Source organism: Pleurodeles waltl, chromosome 3_1, assembly GCF_031143425.1.
Source record: "Pleurodeles waltl isolate 20211129_DDA chromosome 3_1, aPleWal1.hap1.20221129, whole genome shotgun sequence".
NCBI classification, from domain to species: Eukaryota; Metazoa; Chordata; class Amphibia; order Caudata; family Salamandridae; genus Pleurodeles; species Pleurodeles waltl.
The window spans coordinates 1,906,127,514-1,906,154,118 of record NC_090440.1 but is presented as its reverse complement, the minus strand read 5'-3'; the positions used below and the strand labels follow the sequence as shown (position 1 = coordinate 1,906,154,118).

Genomic DNA, 26,605 nt, shown 5'->3' with positions numbered 1-26,605 from the left:
CATATCAGGTCCCAGTTACTACGGCAACAGTATACCAGCTGAAGAACGAGTTACTTACCTTCGGTAACGACTTTTCTGGTGGATACATTAGCTACCTGTGGATTCCTCACCTCATGAATACTCCCATGGCGCCAGCATTCGACGGAAATCTTCTTACTAGTCTCTGCACGTCGACGAGGACGTCACTCTAGCCCACGCGACGCCGTCTGACGTCATACAGGCAATAAGAGGTCCTCGACGACGTGCGGACGTCAGTACCAATCATTTTTTACGTGCATGAGAACAACCAGGCAATGCAATGAAAGAGCAAGGCAACATCCCATTATATTGTAAAAATACACAACATTGTATGAATAACTGTAAATCTTTTTATATAAATATATATATAAAACTTTCTCTTTTAAAATATATATACACACACCAAGTATATACACAAAGATATATACATATATACATATATATAAATATATATTATATACACATCTATTGCACCCTCAAAGACCAAGAGGAGCGCACTCAAGGATTACTTGATAAGACCAGAAAGGCAACGGGGAGGCGGGTGGGACCGTGAGGAATCCACAGGTAGCTAATGTATCCACCAGAAAAGTCGTTACCGAAGGTAAGTAACTCGTTCTTCTGATGGATACAACTACCTGTGGATTCCTCACCTCATGAATAGAGTCCCAAAGCAGTACCACGCCCGGCGGTGGGTGCCTAAATGGTCAAACCAAGAAATCCTGCAGCACTGACCGTGCAAAATGGCCGTCCCTTCTAACCTCAGAATCCAAACAGTAATGTTTTGCAAAAGTGTGAAGGGACGACCAAGTTGCGGCCTTGCAGATGTCGACCACAGGAACACCCCTGGCCAAGGCCGAAGTGGCCGACTTAGCTCTGGTGGAATGAGCTCTAATGCCCTCAGGAGGATCCTTCTTTGCCAAAGAGTAACATATTTTAATGCAAAGAACAACCCACCTGGATAGTGTTCTCTTGTGGACTGCCTTTCCTCTCCTCTTGCCCACGTATCCAATAAACAGCTGATCCTCCAGCCTGAAATCCTTTGTTCTATCAATAAAGAAGCTCAACGCTCTCTTTGGATCCAGACGGTGCAGTCTTTCTTCCTCTTTGGAAGGATGAGGCGGAGGATAGAACGTGGACAAAGTAATTGCCTGAGCCAAATGGAAGGGTGAAACAACCTTCGGGAGGAAAGCAGCCTTGGTCCTCAACACCACCTTATCCCCATAAAAAGTTGTATAAGGGGGCTTTACTGATAAGGCCTGCAACTCACTCACTCTCCTTGCTGATGTTATAGCTATCAGGAAGACTGTTTTTAAAACCAAATACCTCAAGGGGCAAGAATGCATAGGTTCAAAAGGGGACCCCATAAGGAAAGTCAGGACCAAGGACAAATCCCATTGCGGCATAACGAATGGCTTTGGAGGATATTGATTTAGAAGACCTTTCAAGAATCTGATAACAATAGGGGATTTAAATAAAGATGGTTGGTCTGGAAGACATATGAAGGCTGACAAGGCCGATAAATAACCCTTAATGGTAGCCACTGCACAACCTTTCTGCGCCAGAGATAGAGCAAAAGACAAAACGTCCGATAGATGAGCATGCAAAGGATCAATCTGCCTCTCTCCACACTACGCAACAAATTTAGACCACCTATTAGCGTAGATAGATTTAGTGGAGTGTCGCCTGGCCGCTAATATAACATCCACTACCTCAGGCGGGAGAGAGAAGGAACTCAGGTTGCCCCGTTCAATCTCCAGGCATGTAGGTGCAGACTCTGGAGGTTGGGGTGTAGAACCTGCCCCTGCGACTGCGAGAGGAGGTCTGCCCTGAAAGGGAGACGGAGCGGCGGGCACATTAAGAGTTGGAGAAGGTCGGAGTACCACACCCTCCTTGGCCAATCCGGAGCTATTAAGATTACTAGAGCCCGGTCTTGGCGAATCTTCCTCAATACTCGAGGAATCAAGGGTATGGGAGGAAACGCGTAAAGCAACTGGCCGCACCAGGTTATTTGAAACGCGTCCCCCAACGCTCCCTGCATCGGATACTGAAGGCTGCAGAACAACGGACAATGCGCGTTCTCTCGAGTGGCGAACAGATCTACCCGAGGAAACCCCCACCTCTGGAAGATTAAACGGACTTGATCTGGATGGAGACGCCACTCGTGGTCTGCCGAGAAGTGGCGACTGAGACTGTCCGCACGCACGTTCAAAACTCCGGCCAGATGGTTTGCTATCAAGCAAATCCGATGGTCCTTTGCCCAGGACCATAGTCGAAGAGCTTCTCTGCAGAGAAGGTACGACCCCACTCCTCCCTGCTTGTTTATGTACCACATCGTGGTAGTATTGTCCGTTAGGACCTGTACCGACTGACCACGAAGGGAAGGGAGGAAGGCCTTGAGAGCCAGACGTACAGCCCGTAACTCTAACAGATTGATGTGAAACATCTGTTCCTCTGGAGACCAAAGACCTTTGATCTCCAGATCCCCCAGATGAGCTCCCCACCCTAGAGTGGAAGCATCCGTTATGACTGTGGCCACTGGTGGCGACTGCTGGAACGGCTTTCCTTGTGAAAGATTGTTGCTTGCAATCCACCACTTCAAATCCACAGCAGCATCTCTGGAGATCTTGACAGTACTCTCTAGATCCCCTCTGTGTTGAGACCACTGCCTTCGGAGGCACCACTGAAGAGCCCTCATGTGCCAGCGAGCATGCGTGACCAACAGAATGCAGGAGGCAAAAAGACCAAGCAGACGAAGGACCTTGAGGACTGGAACTACCGCTCCATTTCGAAACATTGGAACCAAATCCTGAATATCTTGAATCCGCTGAGGCGGAGGAAAGGCCCGACCCAATGTTGTATCCAGTACTGCCCCTATGAACAGGAGGCGCTGAGAGGGCTCTAGGTGAGATTTGGGCTCGTTCACCGAAAAACCCAGGTCGAACAACAACTGGGTTGTTGACTGCAGATGATGCGACACAAGCTCCGGGGACTTGGCTTTGATCAACCAGTCGTCCAAGTAAGGGAATACTGCTATCCCCTTCCTTCTGAGTTCTGCCGCAACCACCGACATCACCTTCGTGAAGACTCGAGGTGCTGAAGTAAGACCAAACGGAAGGACCGCAAACTGATAGTGTTGCGATCCCACCACAAACCGGAGATACTTCCTGTGTGACCTGAGTATCGGGATATGAAAGTAAGCATCCTGCAAGTCGACAGACACCATCCAGTCTTCCATGTTCAACGCCAAAAGCACCTGTGCTAGGGTCAGCATCTTGAACTTTTCCTGCTTGAGGAACCAATTCAAGATCCTCAGGTCCAGAATTGGTCTCAAACGACCATCCTTCTTGGGAATCAGGAAATACCTTGAGTAAACTCCACGACCCCTTTCCTGCTCCGGGACCAACTCCACTGCGCCCTTTGAAAGGAGGACTTGCACCTCCTGTTCTAGCAACAGGAGGTGTTCTTCTGAACAATACGAAGGGCGGGGCGGGATGAGGGGCGGGAACTCCCGAAAGGGAAGGGTTTAGCCTTTTCCCACAACACTGAGAACCCAAGTGTCCGATGTAACAGTCTTCCATTTGGTGAGAAAATGCTGTAATCTTCCCCCTACAGGAGAGGAGTGAGTGGGAAATGGTGGAAGCCTAAGGCTGCTTCCCCTGCTGCACCCCGCCAGAGGATGAGGAAGAGGCAGAGTGCTGCTGAGAGGCTCCTCTGGTGCGGACCCTACCTCTCCCCCTGAAAGATCTATAGGGATGGGAAGAAGCAGGTTGCTGATATCTCCCCCGAAAGGAAGAGGAGGAAGAGCCACGCCCAAATCCACGAAACCTCCTGAAGAATCTGGAAGAGGCCATGGAAGAAGGAGCTTGGAGCCCTAATGACTTAGCCGTGGCCCTGCTTTCCTTAAAACGTTCCAAGGCCGAATCAGCCTTAGCTCCAAACAGTTTGTCCCCATCAAACGGGAGATCCAACAATGTGGACTGTACATCTGCCGAAAAGCCCGAGTTACGGAGCCAGGCCTGTCTCCTTGCCACCACAGTTGTGCCCATTGCCCTGGCTACCGAGTCGGTGGTATCCAGTCCCGTCTGGATAATTTGGGTCGCAGCAGCCTGGGCATTTGAGACAAGATCCAAAAGACCCTGGGGAAGCTCTGTAAACGAAGAGGAAATGTCATCCATCAGAGCATGAATATACCTCCCCAGGATACAGGTTGCATTGGTGGCTTTTAACGCCAGACTGCAGGACGAAAAAATCTTCTTCGACTGCGCCTCTAGCTTCTTTGAATCTCTGTCCCCAGGCACCGTCGGAAAAGAACCAGGCGCTGACTTGGACGAACAGGAGGCCTGCACCACCAAGCTCTCCGGCGTAGGGTGCCTAGATAGGAAACCAGGGTCAGTTGGAGCCGTCCGATACCTCCTGGCCACGGCTCTGTGAACTGCTGGGGAAGATGCCGGCCTCTTCCACACCTCTAACACCGGATCCAGCAGAGCGTCATTAAATGGTAACAGAGGCTCCGCCGCGGCTGAGGCCGGATGTAACACCTCTGTCAAAAGGTTTTGTTTTGCCTCCACCACCGGCAAAGGCAGGTCCAAAAAACTAGCTGCCTTCCGTACCACTGCATGAAAGGAAGCAGCCTCCTCAGTATATTCCCCCGGGGACGAAAGGTCCCACTCAGGGGAAGTGTCCAGCCCACTGGCCGACTCCAGTCCACGCAGCCCATCACCCGAGTCCTCTAGCTCTCCTTCCTCTAGGGCTCGTTGGTACTCCTGCTCTTCTAATACCCGGAGAGCACGTCTCCTTGAATGAAGTCGTTGCTCAATACGCGGAGTCGACAATGCCTCCGCCGAAGTCGAAGATCGGAAGAGCAGCTGAAGCAGATGGACCCACCGGAGTCACAGGCCGAAATCCCGACGTCGACGGGATGGAAATCCCCGGGGCCAATCCTTCTGAAGCCACCGGAGCGGCCACCGGCGCCGACACTGGCGCCGAGCCCACGTTCCCAAACGGGAGAAAGGGCATAAAGGGTGCCGGCCGAAGAGGCGCAGGATCACCCAAAGAAAAGGCCAAAGGCCCAGCCGGAGCACCCCCTGGAGCCATCTGTTGGAAGATGGCATACATCGCATTCAAGAATGCGGAACTATCGGCTCCAGGGGTGGGAAAAGCCGGATACTGGGGTGCCTGTCTCGGAGGCGACCCCGACGCCGGCCTCGGCGTCTGCGCCGGAGAAAACACTTGAGGCTCCAATACCTCAATCACCGACGCCTGTCCAGGTGAAGTTGGAGACGCCGGAGAGGGCAACGGCGTCGAAGGATGCGGCGTAACCGTGGGACTGACCTCCCATGTCCTTCGGCGCCGATCCGGAGACCTGGGACGAGTCTCCTTTGAATGACGCCGAGATTCTCTACGGCGCCGGGAGTCTCGATGACGCCGATGTCTTGGGGAAGAAGACTTCTTGTGATGTTTCTCCTTTGACTTGGCCATAAACAGCTTCGCCTCACGTTCCTTGAGGGCCTTTGGATTCATGTGCTGACATGAATCACAAGTCGAGACGTCGTGGTCGGAGCTCAAACACCAAAGGCAATCGGAATGAGGATCCGTCACCGACATCTTGCCTCCACACTCACGACAAGGCTTAAATCCAGACTTTCTCTGCGACATTATTTCCACAGCGAAAGACTACGCAGCAAGATATACACTGTAACCGCAAGAGTAACAGTTGCTCCCTCGAAGATAACCGTTTCGAATGCACGGAAAAAAGGGAACTGACGTCCGCACGTCGTCGAGGACCTCTTATTGCCTGTATGACGTCAGACGGCGTCGCGTGGGCTAGAGTGACGTCCTCGTCGACGTGCAGAGACTAGTAAGAAGATTTCCGTTGAATGCTGGCGCCATGGGAGTATTCATGAGGTGAGGAATCCACAGGTAGTTGTATCCATCAGAAAGAATGTGTTTGGCGCTGAATTTGTGATCGCCGCTCACATTCAAGCATTCGATGTACTCACAGTTCCGTTTCGAAATGGCAGGCAAAACCAGGGGTTAGCTCCTGGTTGATGGTGCAGATCCACGGTTTGCAGGATAATGAGTTGCATCGCGAGAGGCCCAGGTTAGCTTTAAAATCAGGTCCCATGGAGCGCGCAGGGGAGGGGAGGTAGTCACTTCAAAGCCTTCAAGCACTCAGTTAAGTAATGCCAAGTATGCTGCTAATTGTTTGCTTCATTATTCCCGGAGTGGTCCAGAGATGCTTATTCCCAGAGTGGCCAGGAGATGCTTATTTTAACTTCCCATTTAATCAGGTCTGCCGAGCAACATTCGTTTACTCGGGTCTACCATCTTGGATCTGTTCGCGGCCGCCGTGTAGTTGAAGCAGCAGATCTAGGTGTCAGAAATGACCCGACTCCGTTTTTTTTAAGCCTCACCATGAGTGGAGGCTCAGCGCTGCATTTATTCGGTCAGTGCAAGTGTGCTCCTCTCGTTTTCATTGGTGTTATGTGGCGGGCTCACCGTAGCTCAAAAGCGATCCGCCATCTTGCTGCACACCAAACCATGCCGACCTGAACTGCAGACTGTTCTGAGTTATGGAGGGGAGCACAACTGATTCATTCAAGTTTAGAATAAAAATCTTAACAGTTCTTAACAGAGGTCAGCAACACACTCCTGAATTTCCGAGACAATGTGATTAATATGCTGTGATCAAAATATGAACAAAAGTAGCGAATTTCAGTTTTGTTTGTGGGCTTGATTTAAATTTTCCACCAAATGTGTTAATTTTTCTTACACACATGCTAGAGTTTTTTTTTTTCAAAATCACCAGTAAGCAACAGGACCCTGCAGCGTGTTCACTTTGCTGTTAAGATTGTTTGTTAAAGGTGCCACGCAGTCCAGAGCAGAAGCAAGTCTGTCCACCAATAGAGGAAGGCTGCCTGTGGATCACCTGATAGTATGAAGGGCTGATTTACTGCAGCTGGAAATTCTGATCACATTATGAAAACACACAAAAATCTATGAACTCGTGATGATTTAAGGCAAGGTTGTGGGGGTAGTAGGTGACTGAGTGAGTAAGAGGAATCCTAAAAATAAGTTGTGTCGTTTATGAGCTGGGTTGGGTCGGATCTTTATTGGCTCATGGTCATTTATGCACTATGACTGGAAATTTAATGGTGCTTAGATTCCCTCCTTCCAGATGTAAAAATCACCCAGGACATTAAAGATGGAAATTTTGAAAGTCATAATCAGCAGTGTAGTTAACTGCAAAGGTTCTGAACGGGGGAGGGAGGTTACAGAACAGACAGAAACTGACAGTGAAGGAAGCAGAAATGCCATTTGGAACCACCAGCGCCTCAACTTTGTTCAATAAAAGAATGGATATAGTATTGCCTGCAAGGTAAGATTTAGTAATAACCACAGTACTCCCACCATGGGGAAAGGCGAGGTCTGAAAGAAGAATTTTGTAGTGGTCAGGGATGGCAGTGCCAAGCCATTCTCATCTGTATTGTAAATGTTATAATTATGTTGTACTGCCAAAGACTCAGCCTTTCACCACGTCAGTTGAACTAGGCTCATGTCCACCAGGAAGGCCTAGGAATAACCAGTGTCCTGGTTAGCAGGGAACTTCTGTGCTCGCACCTTTTAATAGTGTTTGGTTGTCTTATCACTGCACAAGTCCAGGAAAAAGTCAAAATCAGGGCCTATTACCAATTTAAAATACATTTATTTTTTATCAAACTATCCACAAGGATTCGCTGCTGTCCTCCGAATAGAGTCTTTTACACACGACTCTGTTGACCCTTCTGAAAAAACTGTATACGTTTCTTCTATCTGTTTATGGATCATGTGTGTTGATATAGTCCAGAAACCCTAAGAGATATTATGAATCCTTATGGTTTTAGATTTTTTAACTATTACAAATTGTTAAGGAACTGGTCCTGTTTTTTGTATTTCTTTTTTATTGGACAACGTGGTTATTCAGCCACTCCAGCCTGTTCACCCTGTAGGTAATGTGTACCCATCCTGCCTCATAAGGCTTCAGCATTATTATTTTCATAATGGGGTTCTCAAACCTGGATGTTGTCTTCCTTTATCCGGAAATGACTGGTGGAGCTAAAGTTAAACTTTTGGTTTGTAAACAGTTTAAAAACCCAGCTGCCAAGATATCTCACTTTTTTGTTAGCACATTTTTTCAAGCACTATCAAACAGATTACACCGATTCAAGCCAAGTCATTGCATTTCCATTGGCACTACCTCCATGCCAAGTTTGGTATAATACGGTAGAAATGAGTTTTTGCTGTAATGCAAAGCAAGCTCTACTATGGGAATTTCAATGGAAAAAACAGGTGCATGTATACGTTTTGATGGATTCTTCTGAATGCATTTTCATCACCTTTTGAATTCCCCTCTCTGCACCGGTCTAGATCAGAAACTCTTCCTGCAACAGCTTCTGTGCGCTGGCGGTGGTGCCATTGAACTGCATGGCAACCTCACCCAGCATCCCATAGTGACATCACATTATCATGTATAAACACCACCTCTGCGCGCTAACATCAGTTCTTTTTTTCCATGCCTTTTGATGCAGATCTGGCACTCCACTCCCAAACCTTCCCTCCTTATTCACCAACTGCCAGAAACCTACTACGACAGTGTGCGTAGAGGACAGTGTTCCCTCTGAAGACTGCAGGTTTTAAACCGTCCCATGACTGCTGAAAACATTTCAGTCGTGAATCCGCAAACCTTCTGTCTTTCTTGCTTAAGTTCCAACCATGACTCAAAGTCCCGTTACAAGTGCTCACTTATGCACCTTAAGGCTATCGGGGAGCATGAAGCAAAGTTGTACATCACCAAACACCAGAAATAAGGCTGCTCAAGGTCCCAGGTCCAGCTCCTGACCAAGATTTGGTGCAAATCTAGGTCGCCCTCTTTTAATAAGTCCTGGACAAAGTTAAAAGACGGGTCTCAGTGAAAGTACTAAAAATATAAGTGGGATTCTCCCCCTTCCTTCTGCTGCCACTCCAGGTAGAGGTCACACCGTCTGCATTCTAAGAAGTCGACTCCACTGCTATTGTCCATCTTCGATCCCATACACAGAGCGATATGCCAGAACTTTTTCATGCCTTTGTGGGCTCCTCAGCAAATAGACTTATTCAGGTAGGGGATGCTGCAGCTTTTTTGGATGATTCATTGTCACCATTGTAAGCCTTCATGGATCTTTCAGGGCCCCCCTGTTGGACTTTTGCCAGTGGGCTATCCCTTGTGCCCTCTGACCCCACCAGGCATGCGCCACGTCTCTTTCTGGCACCGAGTGCACTACCACATCTTTGCTGAAGGCCACGCTGGTTCCAGCCAGTTTGTTGCGGGTCTGCTGGTCTGTGGGACAGGAAGTCAAAGAACGTTGACACGCAGGGAAAGACATTATTCTCTTCTGCCAGTCTAGCTCTATGGTACCATTGTGCAGTTTGCCTTTAGGGATATGGCACATAATATCTTGCCGTCCTTACCAAAAGAGTTCAGATGTTCATTTGCTCAGACAGTTCATGATGAAAATTTTGAGTTCAAGTACATTTTGCGAGTTGGTCTGGATTCCATGGACTGCTTTGGCCATGCAGTGGTCCGGCGCCAGGCCTGGATGTACAACACAGGCTGTCCCGGTGATGTGTGGACATCCTTAATTGATATGCCTTTTAATGACTTTTTTGAGAACATGCACACTTGGACTTGGACACTTTAAAGATAGTGGCTCTATAGATCACTCCTTATGCTTGTTGTCTCTGGCCCACCAATTTCACCAGCAGGTCTGTAAATTTTGGGGCCTCTTTAGGGTGGCCTTATCTAATACCATAGGCAGCCCTTGGAACCTGTCCAACATGTTCCACAGCCTTTACATGTGTCCAGGGGACAAGGTGGTGATACAGGCCCTGGCCATCTGCCCCCTTGTCACCCACTGTGACTGCTGCTAAGCCAGTCTGTTTTTCCCTCCATTAGTCATCTGTGGTCAGTAAGGGGCAGGATTAGTTTTTGCCTGTCCTGCTGGTGCACAAGTAACGCAGACTGGTGAGTCATAGAGGTTGTTCATAATGGTTATGGCTTCCCATTTTTGTCCACACCTCTCCTCTCTGTTCACCCATTCCTACAGTTCTTCCTCAGGCTCCAGATCATGCTGCAGTTCCCTCTGATAAAGTACAGACACTGCTTGCTGAAGGGACAGTAGAGAAGTTCCCCAAGGCAGAGAGGAGCACAGGATACTACTCCAGGTACTGTCTGTTGCCCAAGAATGACAGCTGGCTGCAACAGATCATAAATTATTGTTTTCTGAATACCGTCCTTCAGGCCCTACGGATTGGATGGTGTTCTAGTAGGACACATACTTCCTTCTGCCCACCCCCCAGGTGCTTCCTTCACTTTATTGTGGTGTCGAAACACTTTCAGTTCACCATATTTCAATGAGCTTTACCTCAGCCTGCCGGGTGTTTGTCAGAGGTGATAGAGTTTACATATTCCCTTACCTCTGACTGGCCATTGAGGGTAGGTCCTCTACAGTCAGTACCAGACCACCTACAGCGACAAACCTGCTGCTGTCTTGGCTTATCTGTGGACAGGCCAAAATTCCACCTTGGGCCAGTTTAGAGGATTACCTTCAAAGGGACCTTTATGGACACAGTGATTTTCAAAGCTTTTCCATCCTGCAGTGAGTTTCGGCATTGAGGATATGATCCCTATGTTTTGGGCCACAAAGGAGTTTCTTGGGGGCCTTCGGGCTCATTCCACTTAAGCCAAAGCTGCCACTATGGCTTTAACTAGGGGTGTTCCAATGCTGGACTTCTTGCAGGCTACTATGTGATCCTCTTTCTACACCTTCATCAGGCATTACCGTATCAACTCTCAGGTCTGCAGGGAGGCCCATTTTGCCAACTTGGTCTTGATGTAAAGATGAAAGAAAACAGCCTTTACCACCCAATGCCACATAGGTAGACTTAGGGGGTCATTCTGACTCCCGCGGTGCCGGCGGGAGCCGCCAGAATACCGCTGCGCGGTCAGAAGACCGCCGGGGTTATTCTGTGTTTCCCGCTGGGCGGGCGGGTGACCGCCAGAAGGCCGCCCGCCCAGTGGGAAACCCCTTTCCACGAGGATGCCGGCTCCGAATGGAGCCGGCGGAGTGGAAAGGGTGCGACGGGTGCAGTTGCACCCGTCGCGAATTTCAGTGTCTGCTATGCAGACACTGAAATTCTCAGTGGGGCCCTGTTACGGGGGCCCCTGCAGTGCCTATGCCATTGGCATGGGCACTGCAGGGGCCCCCAGGGGCCCCACGACACCCCATACCGCCATCCTGTTCCTGGCGGCCAAAGCCGCCAGGAACAGGATGGCGGTCGGAATCCCAAGCTGCGCCGCCATGGAGGATTCCCCAGGGCAGCGGAAAACTGGCGGTACAGCGCCGGTTTTCCGTTTCTGACCGCGGCTGTACCGCCGCGGTCAGAATGCCCTTGGGAGCACCGCCAGCCTGTTGGCGGTGCTCCCGCGGTCCCCGGCCCTGGCGGTCCATGACCGCCAGGGTCGGAATGACCGCCTTAGTGTCTTTTCTGCTCCTGTTATGTACTGGCAATCTGTATGTATCTATATATGTATGTGTGTGTGTGTATTATCACCCAGTGGCAGTCACCACAGTGTAGTTACAGTTAGGTCAGCGTTTTCGTTGGAAATACATTTTTTTGTGTTGCTAATAACTTTGGCTCCGTCTGACGAATCGCCAGGAAGCTTTGCTCTTTCAGCCTAGTTTGTGTATGGAAAGTTTTGGGATCATCCGTCAAGCAAAGGCAGAGAAAAAAGGGGGGTCCCAAACACAAAATCCCCATGCATTTTTTAAGGCAGGGCTACAGAAAAAACTGCTGAACAGAATTACACCAGATTTGGCAGGAATCTAGATCTTGGCCCCCGGATAGCGTGTTTGGTTTGTGATTTGGTGTAAATCAGTTCAGTAGTTTTTGAGAAATTAAGGTACAAAATGAATTGTATATCTGGACTGTTGGACCTGTGAGAGGCTCGGAGACTCTTGTGAGAGCATCAATTTAAACAATGAGGCGTTCTGACTGGCCCAGGGGGCTTTTTTTCCATTAGGCCAATTCGGTCTTGCAGGAGTCTGATCCCCGCAGGAGCGAGAGCTCTTATTGGCTGCCAGCAACATCAGAAAAATGTTGCTGGGAACCAGCAAAGGGCTGAGTGACATAGTCCCCTGTCCTGAAGTTCTAAAACAATATATATAAGGGGTCAGGGTATAGATATCCTGCCTACCTAGACTCCATAAGGGGCACCCAGGGGGCCCTCCTGGGGCCAGAAACAAACAAAAAATGGCAGTTTACACAATGATCCGCAGGACAAAAAAACAACGGTGCTGCTTTCCTTCATAGGGGTATCCCTACCCTGCCCTCTTATTTCCTTTTTGGCATTTTTTTAGGACGCTGGACTGAGTCCTGAGTCCAAAGATGGGTGTGGCAGCCAATCAGATCTCATCTTGAGATCTGTTGAGTCTGCAGATCCTCCCCGCTGTGATATGTAATATATATATATATATATATATATATATATATATATATATATATATATATATATATATATATATATATATATATATAGGATAATACATGTGATAATACACGTGTTAGAATGAATTCAGAAGATAAAACACATTTAGATTGACCCAGAACCAGGCTATATAGACACAGATTCTCAAAAGCATTTGTTTGGACTCCTAATTATATTCAAATCAACCCTCATAGAGCTTACTTCCCTCAAACAAGACTAATATTAAATATAAAATATATTTTTAAGAAGCTGTTTCACTGAACCACACAGTCTTTAGTTCTTCAAACTCCATAGGTTGCAACTCCGAATTTCCCATCAATGGCGCTGTCTCAAATGAAAACACATGAGAAAGTATTGCGGTCAACAAAGTGAGGACTTTTTTCCAAAGTCTGAAAATGCATGGAACAAAGACTTAATGGATTCACACACTTCTCGATAAAACTTCAGATTGTCATTCAGAGTGCAGAATTACAACATGGCGTTACCCGGTACTATTGATCAAAAAGAAAACAACATATTTATTGAAATGTTGTCCAAAACGAAGAGAACAGTTCAGTATTTGCGATACTGAAGACAGGAACAGTATTTAAGAGCTCTGCATGGAATTCTAAAAGCATAGAATAAACATAATGGATAACCCCTGGAGTACAGTGTAAATTAAAAGCTGCACCACAATATCTGCTTTAAATCCAAGGGCATGCCCATCCTGATTCTGCAGGCTCTCATATTGCTTATAATCCAAAAGTCCAAATAACTCTCACACCCTACTTTCCAGTAAAAGGTGGATAAAAGACTGGCCGTGCGAGTTGCTACCTCTTGTTGCAATCTCACAAGCACACCTCAGCCAGTATGTCTTTTTCCAGTAGGAAAAGAAAGAAGAACTCCAACACTTTCCAAAAATATTGAAAGCTAGAATTGGTCATTGACTAAGAAAAAATATCCCATTTCTGGTCTATGATGCAGCTGATACAGTGTGCTGCCAGATTAACAGCAGTGTCACTCTTGGGTACAAGAGTACTTGTTGGATTAACCATTTGATAGGAGCCATTTATTTAGTCAACATGTAGCGTAGACACTTGAAATAATTAAAAAACACCATTACCACAAAATCTGGGAGTGCATTCAACAGCCTTGGCCTTTTCATCAACACCAACAAATTGTGTGCAGGTTTCTGTATGGCAGCTTTATCAGTGTAGGCAATCCTTTTAACATCAAGGATGGCAGCAACAAGTCCTCAAAGCAAGTCTTTTCAGAAAGGGTGCTGCATTCATTAGATTACAAACACAAGACAAAAGCTTTCCTCGAAATGAGGCATATGCTTGTCTCTTTTGGCCGCACACACCTTGGAAAACCTATCTCTAAAAGAGGCATAGCCATATAGATTATGCAGTGCATTTTGATGTGTTTTAATCATGCACAAACAGGTAACTAATGAATATTCCACAGGTGTACTTCACACATAAAAAAGAATCAATATTGTTTTCCTTTGCAACACCCCACTGATGGATTTTGCAAGGCAGCAACATAGCCATCTGCTCATACATTCACAAAACACTAGTGTATTGATATATTCATGATACATAAGAATCATAAGTGGGTGAAACTATTTTAAAGACATTATTCACTAAAGCTACTTCTACATTTCATCCACCTCAGCCTTAGGGGAATAGGGCACTGCTTTCAGGTCAGCGCACATGCCGCAACTAGAAAACATTATGTTCTATGGCATGTGTAGCTGTAGATACACATGCTGTGCATAAGCTCACAATCTAGTGTTGGGTTCGGAGTAGAACAACTTGTTTTTCTTCGAAGAAGCTTTTCGAGTCACAGGACCAAGTGACTCCTCCTCTCAGTAATACTGCATATGGGCATTGAGTTCTTTGTTAGAGTGTTTCTCTCTGCTGTGGGACGCGTGTTCCTCTCGCTTTGAGTTCTCACCTTGATACAGTCCAAAACGAGATTCCTTCTGTCTTTCTATCATCGTCAGTATTGTATTGATCGTGTATTCTTCCATACTTTATCTTTCAGTTCCATTTTACACCCGGAATTGACTTTCAGCCCTTTGGGGCAGACGCCGCCCTCTTGGGCCCTCTTCAGGCCTACATCTTCCACGTGGCATCTAACTATGCAGTCCTAATGGAACAGACTCCATTTCGGTTTTGCCCTCGATTCCACTCAAAACTTTCGCACACCCACCACCACCAGGTGTGTAATTTGTGTCTTTCCCCCGACCACAAAGAGCAGACCTGCAACGGGTGCCATTCCTTTTGATCAAAAAAGACACTTAGAGATTGAAGAACTCGTCGGATGGAAATGGCGCCTCGAACTCCAGATGACACATCAGACATCTTCAGCGACAAGAATGCACAAGAAGAGTTGGAGCCGGAGGAGGCTTTCTCCATTCAAGACTCGGATTCTGATGTACAGTTGGACATCGAGAGTCAACCGTTGCAGTAGGTGCAAACTGTGAGTAAAAAGACTCCTTCACCATCGACCAAAACAACATCAAAAGAGGTCACCGGTCCGCCACTCCTTCCAGCCATGTTTGGAGCCGAGAAACTCATTCGGTGTCCCGCCTTCTGGCTCGGCACAGAAAAAAGCCAAAGAGAACTCTTCGGCATCGAACGCCAGCACCTCTACTTCGGCTCTGACATGACCAAAGATGCATGGTGCTTCGGTGCCAACTACTTCGGTATCGACCACTGCGGCACCGAAAAAGAAAAAACATTCACCCACAGTTTCTGCACAACCGAAAATGTTTTAAAATACTTTCAGCGATTCTGGACAGTCTCTAACCACCACCCCTTCACCGTTGGAACCAATTTGGAAGTTATGGACACTCGTCAGCACCGACTTCAAATTCAAGAGGGAACAGGGTGGATTATAACGTCATCTCCTCCCCCTTTAAAGAGGAAACTGACATTCCAAGAGGCTTTTGATTCCTCTTCGCCTCCAAAAAAGACTACGAAAGAAAAGACTCCTTTTTTTTTTTACTCAACCCTCTCCACCTACTTCTCCACAACATACTCCTCCACCAACATCTCCCCCTCCTTTGGGGTTCACACAGCCCAATTAATCACCTGGTGGGGCTCATGATTTAGAGGATACATTAGATGATCAATACCCATGGGATGCATATGATCCAGACACTATTACACCTAATGATCCCGATCTCTACCCAGCTAGACCTTCACCACCTGAGGATTCCACCTCATATCAACAGGTTATAGCTAGGGCAGAAGCACATCACAATGTACATATGTACACAGATATTTGACACCCTTGGCGCAACACATAAGGAGAGTCAATTCCTTCCAGTGCTTCCAGGCATGCTCAGGCATGCAGACAAAATATTTAAAGAGCCAGTTAGATCAAGGGTTATCACTCCCAGGGTTGAAAAAAAAAATACAAGGCTGCACCCACTGATCCTTTATTTATAAAAGTACAAATCCCTCCAAAATCTATTGTTGCCTCCACTGCTCACAGAAGGGCTAATAGCCAATCAACAGGAGACACACCTCCTCCTGATAAAGAAAGCAAAAAATTAGGTGTGGGAGGCAAAAGTGTGGCAGTTTAAGCAGCAATCACTGGCGGATTGCTAATGCACAGGCGTTGTTATCCCGGTATGATAGAGCTCATTGGGATGCCATGGAGGAGCTTTTACAATACGTCCCGGAGGAACATCGTAAAAGTGGGGGTTGGAATTGTAACTGAGGGACAAACAATTTTAAACAATTCCATTAAATTTATGCTCAATGCTGCTGATACAGCAGCACGCAGTGTTAACACCAGCGTCATCATTAGGCGACATGTCTGGCTCAGATGCTCAGGCTTTATACCAGAGGTACAACAGGCGGTTTTGAACATGTTCTTTGATAAACAGCATTTATTTGAGTCACAAGTGGATACCTAACTTGAAAAATTAAATAAAGTCAATCAAACTGCCAAAGCTATAGGAGCACTCCAAACCAGCACACACAGGGATACTTTTCGTCACACAGGATTTGCAAGGAGCTTTCAGTCATCATTTCAGGAACAGTCTTCCACTCAAACAAAGCCCACCTCTCAATACACCAGAGGTTATTTTAGAGGTTGTTATAGAGGCAGCAGTAACAAGGGAAGAGGAAAGCCATCTACATCTAGAGGCTCCTCATCCACCACTAAACAATGACTTCCACCAAAACCTACCAGCTCACGCCACTCCTGTAGGGGGAAGGTTACCGCATTTTTACCGGCAATAGTCTCAAACTACCACAGATCAATGGGTACTTCAAATTATCCAAAATGGTTACTGTCTGGAGCTTACTTCCACTCAGTCTACTCCCTATATTTCCCAATTCCCAAAAAAGACTGGTCTCTCAGACCAATATTAGATCTCAGAACCTTAAACCACTACATCCTATCAGAACACTTCCATATAGTTACTCTTCAGGATGTTATTCCCCTTCTACCACAAGGCGACTTCATGACAGCGTTAGACCTAAAGGACGTTTACTTTCACATTCCCATTCATCCAGCACACCCCAAATACCTGAGATTCGTAGTTGCAGGAAAACATTACCAATTCAAGGTATTACCTTTCGCAGACACAACCGCTCCCAGAGTATTCACAAAATGCCTTGCGGTAGTCGAAGCACATCTCAGAAGACAACAAATTCATGTGTCTTGGACGATTCGCTCATCAAAGCCAGTTCATTCACACAGTGTCAAAGCCACACTCAAATCACAATACATCTCCTACACTCTCTGGGGTTCAGCATAAATTACGTCAAATCTCATCTGCACCCTCTCCAGATACAGCCCTATCTAGGAGCTATCCTCAAAACACAGTTAGGACTAGCATTTTCCAGCTCAGTCTGAGTTCAGGCTTTTCAAACAATGATTGCCACATTAACAGACAACCAAGCAAATTGGATATTCATCCAATCTAGGAACAAGCACGCTTGAACACCTGCGAGGATTAGTCAACATGCAAATAACAGACTCATACCCACAACTGACCCTGGGCTATACGCCCACTCCCCCCCCCCCCCCCCACATCTCCCCTGACATAACCCCCCCCCCCCCCCCTTTACAGTGGGTTCTCTCTGGATTGTTTAGTTTTTTCTTAAATTTTGCTGCCTCATTTGTCAACTGATTGCATAGGGAACGACCTGTCGACACAATATGTAAATCACAATGAAATGTTAAATGTAATGATAAACTGTCGCAGTAATGTGGAGTTATACTCAGCGAAAATGTAAGTGCTGTTAAAAAAAAACAGACAGCCAAGCAGATCATCTCCTCAACCTCACATTTCAGGTAATATGGGAAAACACTCAACGGTCTTTCTACATCAGTTACCTGGAACTGCAAGCAGTGTTCCTAGCAATGAAAGCGTTTCTTCCACAATTGCAACACAAGATAGTGCTGGTACATACAGACAACATGATTTTCATGTACTCCCTTAAAGAAAAAGGGGGACACACAATCTCATCAACTGTCCCATCTTGCACAAACAATATGGAAATGGGGATTTCATCACCACATTCACATAGTGGCACAGTTTCTCTAAGGGACAATCACTTTGCAGACCTGCTCAGCAGGATGCAGCAACAAGTCCACGAGTGGGAACTGCACCCACAAACACCTCAAACAGACTTATTTTTCACATATCAAAACAAAAAATGCCAACACAAGAATGTAGGAAAACAAAACAACTTTTGCAGCTTTCTCCTTGCTGCATAAAGGAGAACCTATATCTAAAGCAACTGTAGCTAGATGGATAGTCAAGTGTAATCAAACATGCTATAGGAAAGCCAAATGACAATTACCTGTACCATCTACAGCACACTCCACTTGGAAGAAATGTGTATCTATGGCATTTTTAGGTAACATACCTATAGCAGATATTTGCAAAGCAGCAACATGGTCTACGCCACATACATTTACTAAACATTATTGTGTAGCTGGAGATGTAGCAAATGTTGGGCAAGCTGTACTCAAAACACTCTTCCAATCAGTTGCAACTCCTGCACGCTAGCTACAGCTTTATGGAGATACTGCTTTATAGTCTATTCACAGCATGTGTATCTACAGCTATACATGCCATCAAACGGAAAATGTTACTTACCAGTAGCCATCTGTTTGTGGTATGTAGTGCTGTAGATTCACATGTACCCTCCCTCCTCCTCGGACGTGTGTGGACGCAATTTATTAATATGTAAATATTGTACATAATTAGATACATGGTGTGGATATATTTTCTATTCTACTCTCTATTTTCATTACTTCACTCTCCTGCCTGGGGAGAAACAATCTAACAAAGGACTCAATGCCCACGCGCAGTATTACCAAGAGGAGGCGTCACTTAATCCTGTGACTCAAAAAGCTTCTTCAAAGAAAAACAAGTTGTACTACTCCGAACCCAACACTAGATAGCGAGCTTATGCACAGCATGTGAATCTACAGCACTACATGCCACGAACAGATGTATACTGGTAAGCAACATTTTCCTTATCTATAAAAAACTGTTTGAAGCTTGTTGTGTTGTACATTCTTATGTGACACCTACCTCCCCTGAGGATTGCAATAGAAGGGCTTACTGATTTACCTTTACTAAGCATTTTATCTTTAATTTCATAATCACAAGCAAACACACATATTACAATGGGGAAAATACAATAATAAAAGTGGAGTTTGGACTGGACTGGCTGGCTAATTCCCATATGCAAGGCAGCCCCATAGAAATAAATTATAATGCACATGGGGGCAGGGTGTTCATGCAGCACAAAATCAACAATTATTTTTAAACTATTACAGTACCACTCTGTGAAGCACCGGGAACTGTGGGGTGGGGGAGTTGAGGACCGAGAGACTCAGCAATTCTTTGTAGAAGTGGAATTGGCCTTGATAGCCTCTACTGATCTGGAATCTATGAGAGGTGAAGTGATGGAAGAGAAGGTGAGGAGTGAAGACAACAATTAAAAGCATGGCAAAAGAAGAAGTAGCACGGTTGGTTGGCCTGCTAATTGAGTTCTGTACTCCTACATTTAACTTTTAGCTCCAACACTAATTGCTTTATTTATGCTGCGCAGCAAGAAGCAAACTGTCAACTCTGATGGTAACAGCTATTTTTGTAGCTGTTCCCAAACCATGACGAGACCTGAGACACCCTTCGCTCAATGCGGATTACAAGGTCCTCAGCTAAATATTAGCTAATAAACTCTTTCAAGACATGGTCACATCATCCTACATGAGGATCAAAATGGGTTAATCCCAGGCAGGAATATGGCTTAAAACATTCATAGGTTGATACAGGTACTGGCACTGACAGCCCCTATACAGTAATGCTTTCCATTGATATAGAAAAAGCATTTGACACCTAGTCCTGGGATTTCTGTATGCAACAGTGCAAAAACTGGGACTAAGGGAAGGTTTCATACCAATGGATTCAGCTACTTTATACTAATCCAACAACTAGAGTGTACACAGGTTCGACCATTTCCAGAGAATACACAGTCAGAAGTGGCACCAGGCAGGGATGCCCAGGGTCCCCCTCCTTTTCTCCTTTGTAGTGGAGCCACTGTCTGAGATGTGTAGAAGTGGTAGGATGTTTAGGGGAGTTAAAGTGGGAAGGAAGATAACTATATTTCCCTCTACATAGATGAGATTTTACTTTACATACAAAACTGAAATAGAGGGGGCAATTGAGGTGCTGCACAAATTTGATTTACTATATGGAGTACAGTGAGAGCTTTTTCCCAGTTAACCCATGAAGACTACCTAAGGGCACACCGGCATCGAGGGATGGTCTGACTTGGGAGACTGACACCACAAAATATTTAGGGAACCCAAATTATAGGACAGATGAAGACCTGGTAGACGGGAACATTCGTGAATCGGGGGCACGATGAGTGTGATCTTCTAGATGAACAGCATTTGTAAAAATGGTACCTTTGCCTCAACTGCTTTATGACTTTTACACCCTTCCTGTAATATTCAAAGGATATTGTTCCAAGAGACGCATGCTATCCTATTAGTTTTCATATGGGACATCGTCCAACACCAACTTGCACTGGCGAAACTTGGGCTGCCCACTCCGTGCGACTGCCCACATAGGAGAGGAGAAAGATGGCTCCTGATTTCGAACAATACTATCTAGCTGCGCAGTTGCAGTGGGTTACTAGATGGGTAAATGTTTCCCTTATATGTAGTAGGGAAGCACGTCCAGGCATAGCAAACCTCGCTGGCATCCTTGCGGTTTTGCTGAAATCCCAAAGAAGGGTTAGGGATAAGACTGTGCAGACCTGAGTACGCCATTTTAGCTGGCATGGGGTACTCCTTAGGATGCACACCAAAAAAACATGCAGGAAGACTTCCACTGCAGTGCTTTTTCACCTATTTTTGGCGGGACTGAATTGGGAGTGGCAGCCATGAGCGGCTTGTATCAGAAGGGCTTCTTGAAGGGCTTTGACGAATTGAGAGGAAAGTATGATGTACCACCGGCCCACTTTCTGCTTTACAGTCAAATACAATGAGCACTGCAGGATCTTTGGACAACAGTAGTGGAAGGAATCACATGAACACAAGGGCATTCAATTGATATGCCATACCAGTGGTAAAGCCAAAGCCATTACTCTTATGTCCTGGGCACTGCTTTCTCAAACGCAATGTAAGTTGTTCGAGCTTACATTTGCATGTGCAACTGATATACACAGGGAGATCGCAGAGGAAGAGTGGGGGAGCAGTACTGCAGAAAGCTCTTCAAATTGCTAGAAATATATCTATACCCAGAGACACAGGCTACGTGTCACATATGCTTATGCTCAGGTGCTGCATTTCATCACATGATATGGGATTGCCCTGGCTTAAGGGAGGAGTGGGAGAAAGTGGCAGAAACAATACAATCTGTCACAGAAAGGGATATACCCTGCTCGCCAGCAGAGTACCAGTTGGTGTTATTTGCTGACCAAAGATTAAGAAGATTATAACACGCTTTGTTGACTTGCAGTTAGTGCTAGCAAACAGGCAGGTTACCCACAACTGGAAAAGCGATGTGAGCCCAACGCCCCACAGATACTGCATGAGCTGAGGAAATGGGAGACTGCAGAGGGTGCCCTGCTGCACATTGCAGTTAAACGGGATCAGAGACCTCCAGACTTTGTAAGGGCCTGGGACGATATACTAGCAGCCATAGAGGATGCAGCTGAGGGGAATTTCTCTCTTCTCTGGGAAAACGAAAGCGCAGAAAATGGGGAAGGGTTTGGGTATAATCAATACCTGGGAAAGGACATTAACCTTGTGGTGCGGGAATCATGTCTTAGTCCCTCCATATCTTTCCCCTACTAGTGATGTGGGCCTCCCTCGGCCCACTGTCCCTTTTGGGTTGCCTTCATACGCCTGCCCATCTCAATACATGTTTTGCGTTGATTGTGGTGGGCCACCGCCCCTCGTGGTGTTAATTGATGATCGCGCCATCTCGTTACCACTCGACTTGGATAACCGGAGATTGGTATGTGATTGAGTGTAAGGTGCGACAGTCTCATACTTAATCCTATTGTTATTATAAACTGAAGTGGTGATAGTGCCATTGTGTTATATTTTGTTGATTTAAATCTCATTAAAACATTTTTTTTAAATGGTGGCGTCTATGTGCTGAAACATTTTGGGTTTTGGCTACATGACTAAGAGTAATTTTCAAAACCAAAATTTTAATCTTGACCTAAAGAAAAAAAACGAAATATTGTGGACCCGAAACTAGATGGCAGGGTAGTTCACATAAATCTTTTGAACATACAATACGACAAACCACATACAGTCCGTTACACATAAGTAAAATCTATCTTGTATGCCAAAAAGTATAAGGAACAATGTTAATTGAATTTAAGATTTGATGTAGGTATTATTTCTCTAATTCAGAAGTTAAAGACAGATATCGGACATATAGCCATTTGAATAGATTTCACTTGATTGCTCTTCAACTAAATCTCCTTTTCTCTGTTGTTTCTTCAGGCATGAAGATATCCTTTCAATCCTTTTAAAAGTCAATGACGAAGTGAGTGCGCAGGCTGACCGCTCAGGGATGAAGAAACAGATGCCACAACCTGCATTCACTTTAAGAAAAAAGCTGATATTTCCAGTGCCTAGTGAACCACCACCCAACTTGGATTAGTTTCCTAGATTTTATACCACAATCAGCAGTACTTTTTTTCAACACTTTCTGATGTCCCTTGGGTTCCTTCATAGATGTCACATTTACTCATTTTAGTAAAACATTTATCTCTTACGGCATTATGCCACAGAGATTTTGCATGGGAAGCTATCTGTGGTGCTATTAAGACTATTCAACAAGCCAACTTTTTACATGTTGACATCTCAGGGAGAGAAGCTCTGATGCCAAAGAAGCCTAAGCAAAAATGTTTACCCAGTACCTACTGAATGTCTAGTTGTGTTCTAAACTACAGTTCTCACTGGGCCATTTTGAATTGAGGAGAACTGACCTATATATATAAATAACAGGTGGTTCGCAGTCCATGAGTATTCTGCAGTAAAGACAATAAGATAGAAAATAAAACCAATACCTCATCTGTTCAATGACGGGAAGCTATATGTATTACATAATAAGTGCTGGAGGGCTATTTTCTGTATCATTTGTTGCATGCCTGCCTTTAATATCTGTGACATTCTTAGATTCTCACGTGCAGTCCCAGCTAGATCAGTTCAACCTGGTATACTATATAGTGCACTTTCAGCTGAAATCTGCTTTTCTTCCCCAAAAGTTGGACATCCTACAAAGATGTGGTGGAATAGCATCAATTTGCAAAGTAAAGGAAAAAGTGCAGGAAAGCCTAAGTGCATGTATTATTACCAACTTAGCAATGTACCACCTCTGCTTCCCCTCACACAAGTCCTTCTTCCTCAATTATGGGTGGTGGTTGGTTGAATAGTAAATATGCATACTATGAAGCATACACTGCTATGTACTTTTCTTGTATTTTTCCCAAATTCTTGGGCAGGATTCCTCTGTCCTTAGCCTTCTTCATACATTAATACACTCCAGCCTGAGCTGCTGTTGACTGAATCTATATAACATTTGGAAGCAGGCGTATATGGTTTGTATCATCAGAGTACATGGCTTCATCATCCTCTGACATTAAACTTGTGACATGGAAGATGGCCTTCCCTATAGAGGTCATGTCTGTGTGATGTGATATGTAGGTGCCATCTATTTCCTCCAAGGAAACCTATCCTGTATGTGATTAGATACCTTTGATTTCACAATTTAAGCCATGTTTCTGACAGAGTTTATTTTAATTCTTCCATTTGAATCAAGAAGTAATCCTTCCTACAGTTTTCTGTTTACAATGTTACAAATTATATAGCTTTTTCACTTAAAATGTACAATCGTTAATGGATTACAAGCATACTATTCATTTGTACCGGTAGCCCAGAGAATAGAAATCAGGGTCCAGTCTACTGTCCCTGCTAAACATATTCTCTGAATCTTGTTAAGCTACTTGGTGTGAGGATTGCCACCTCTGAGGGCATCAGTGCACATGCAGTTGGCCATGGCAGTAAGTAATATGAATTTATGGTTCAGTTTTCTCTGACCATGTTTTTATGATCTGGCATAACAGCACAGCTGTCCGACTATTAAATGAGAATCACCAGGAGAAGGGCTTTGCCTCCGCCACATGTTGAGAGCCAGGAGTACGTTTTAATGTGGCAAAATTGTGCTTTAAACATAAGTGCTCCCCATGTCTCCCCCCCTACCCACACACACACACAGCTGTGATCATGTTTTTTTTATCCAAATGTCTGAGCTTGAATTTTGAGGGGAACACACATGGCACTGTATTGCTATTATAATGTCTTCTTAGATGCCTAGATAATTTATAGTGTTTTTCTCTAGCAGCAGCACAGATGGAAGGTTTGCAGTCATTAACATACATAGATTATGAGGTATGCTTCGCAGTGCATTTATAAGCTCACCCATTGGCATTGCCAGTGCTTGTTGAATATGCATGGTGGGGTGGTCTGAGCATGCCTTACTTGCCTTCAATATTGGGCTTTATGTCTTTAGAATTTGTCCAATATGTTGGGAGGAACAGAGCCTACAGTTAGAGAAGTAAGATTGAAATATGCATTTTGTTATCATGCATCGCCTTCCTTTATGCAACTAGCATGCTTTCTGTGCTCAGTGCACTCTATTCTATGTAGATATAATTTGCATAGATGACGTATGGGTATGTATTAAGAATGGAGGAGGACTGTGAGGCCCCTTACGTCCCAGATATTTTCCTGTTTGTTGTACAAATTGTCTGACGCTGCAGCCACTCTGGGAATGACATTGCACATGTGGAAAGGAAGGGGTCTTGATATTTACAAATACACATGACACTAATGACATTGCCCATGGCTGTCAAACAAATAAGTCATTCTCTAAGCTGTTTGAGCTCTGAACAAACATCTGATTTTGCACAACAAATGTTTGGCAGAAGATGTGTTTTATATAAGGTAACAAAGACCATCATGGTTACTGATACAATTATAAACTGGATAACAAAAATAAAGGGATTTTTCAGTTCTTCCATTGTTTGCGGTCCACATTTTTAATGTGAGCTTACCTATTCTAAAATAGGGTGTCATTTAGAGTTTAGCATAACCGGGCATCTACCAGAAAGTGCCAGATGCAAATTATAATACGACATAATAGAAAGCAGTATTAGTTTGCGACTGCACATGTTCTAGTTTGACTTGTAGAGGCAATTTCAGAGGGTCAGTGCTCTGAAACAGAATACTTGAAAAACTCCTACCCGTCATGCAAAAGAAAAAGGCCTGCAATTACAGGTGCCTACTGCCATGCAAGCCAGGAATAGACTCCTACCTCTCACCTCCACCACAGAATGATTCTACTTGTCTAATAAAGGGAACTGGATTTTTAAGAACGATATGCACCTAAGAGTAAGCAAACTTACATTTTAGGCTCAGGGATGACAGGAATTGTTAGCCTCTTCGGAGAAACAAACTTGGGACTGTTGAAAGCTGTAAATACCAAATTGGTCAGATTGCCAGATTAAGAGCTCCTGTCTCCAGCTCTATACTGGACATCCAGACTGTTGGAGAAATATCCAGAAGGGATAATGACTTTAAAAGGCAGACAGAGTTACCGGATAGCCTGGATTTCTTTAAACTAAATTTGACACTCATAAGTTTAAATCAATCCTTTTTACTGTCTTGCTTTTTGGAAAATAGAGGAACTCAAATTAATTGAAAGTAGTGATATTGTGAGGGTCTTTCTTGACCACAGTATAGGTGGGTGCAAGGCAAATGTTTGGTTCACCTCTAAAACTGTTTTGAAATTAATTTTGGTCAATTGTGCTCAACTTCAACGCAGAGGTATATATGTTATCCCAGTTCGGGATAAGTTAACGTATTACGGTGGGCAGTATTCTTCTTATGGTTTAGGTTCCTCGAATAATAATTTGAACTAGGGGGGAAAATGTTTATCATCCTTTGGCCAAATTGTGCAAGTTTCTTTATTCCATGGTGCAAGGGTGGTGAAGGTTATGGAAGGTCCCCTTCAACAGGTTACCAGTCCTTAACATGAAAATTGGAATTGGTTGGCAGGGGCTTTGAATAGGTCTCAGGCGAAGGGTAAGTTGATAAAGTCGAGTTACTAACCCTGACCTCTCGTTGGTCTCTTGGAATGCCACAGGATTAGGAAACACCTAGGAAAATGAAATGTAATTTGTTCATTGAAGATTGATTTGATATGCATTCAAGAGACCTGGGCCCTCATTACGAACTTGGCGGGCGGCTGAAGCTTGAGGGCCAAGGCATGGGCACTGCAGGGGCCCCCGTAAGAGGGCCCCACTTTGAATTCCAGTGTCTGCTTTACAGACACTGGAATTCGCGACGGGTGCCACTGCACCTGTCGCACCTTCCCACTCCGCCGGCTCCATTCGGAGCCGGCTTCCTCGTGGGGAGGGGTTTCCCGCTGGGCTGGCGGGCGGCCTTCTGGCGGTCGCCCGCCAGCCCAGC

General features: G+C 45.4%; 1 protein-coding gene across 1 annotated transcript in view; it reads left to right on the top strand.

Annotated features, from left to right (window-relative positions):
• The window catches only part of LOC138285742 (caspase-10-like), a 258,567-nt gene extending 233,418 nt beyond the window's left edge, over nucleotides 1–25,149 (top strand). The window contains exon 10 of the mRNA XM_069226075.1: nucleotides 22,574–25,149. Within this exon, the coding sequence (XP_069082176.1) occupies nucleotides 22,574–22,733 (160 nt within the window). The 3' untranslated portion in view covers nucleotides 22,734–25,149. The remainder of the gene's footprint in view (nucleotides 1–22,573) is intronic.
• Nucleotides 25,150–26,605: the final 1,456 nt, after the last annotated feature.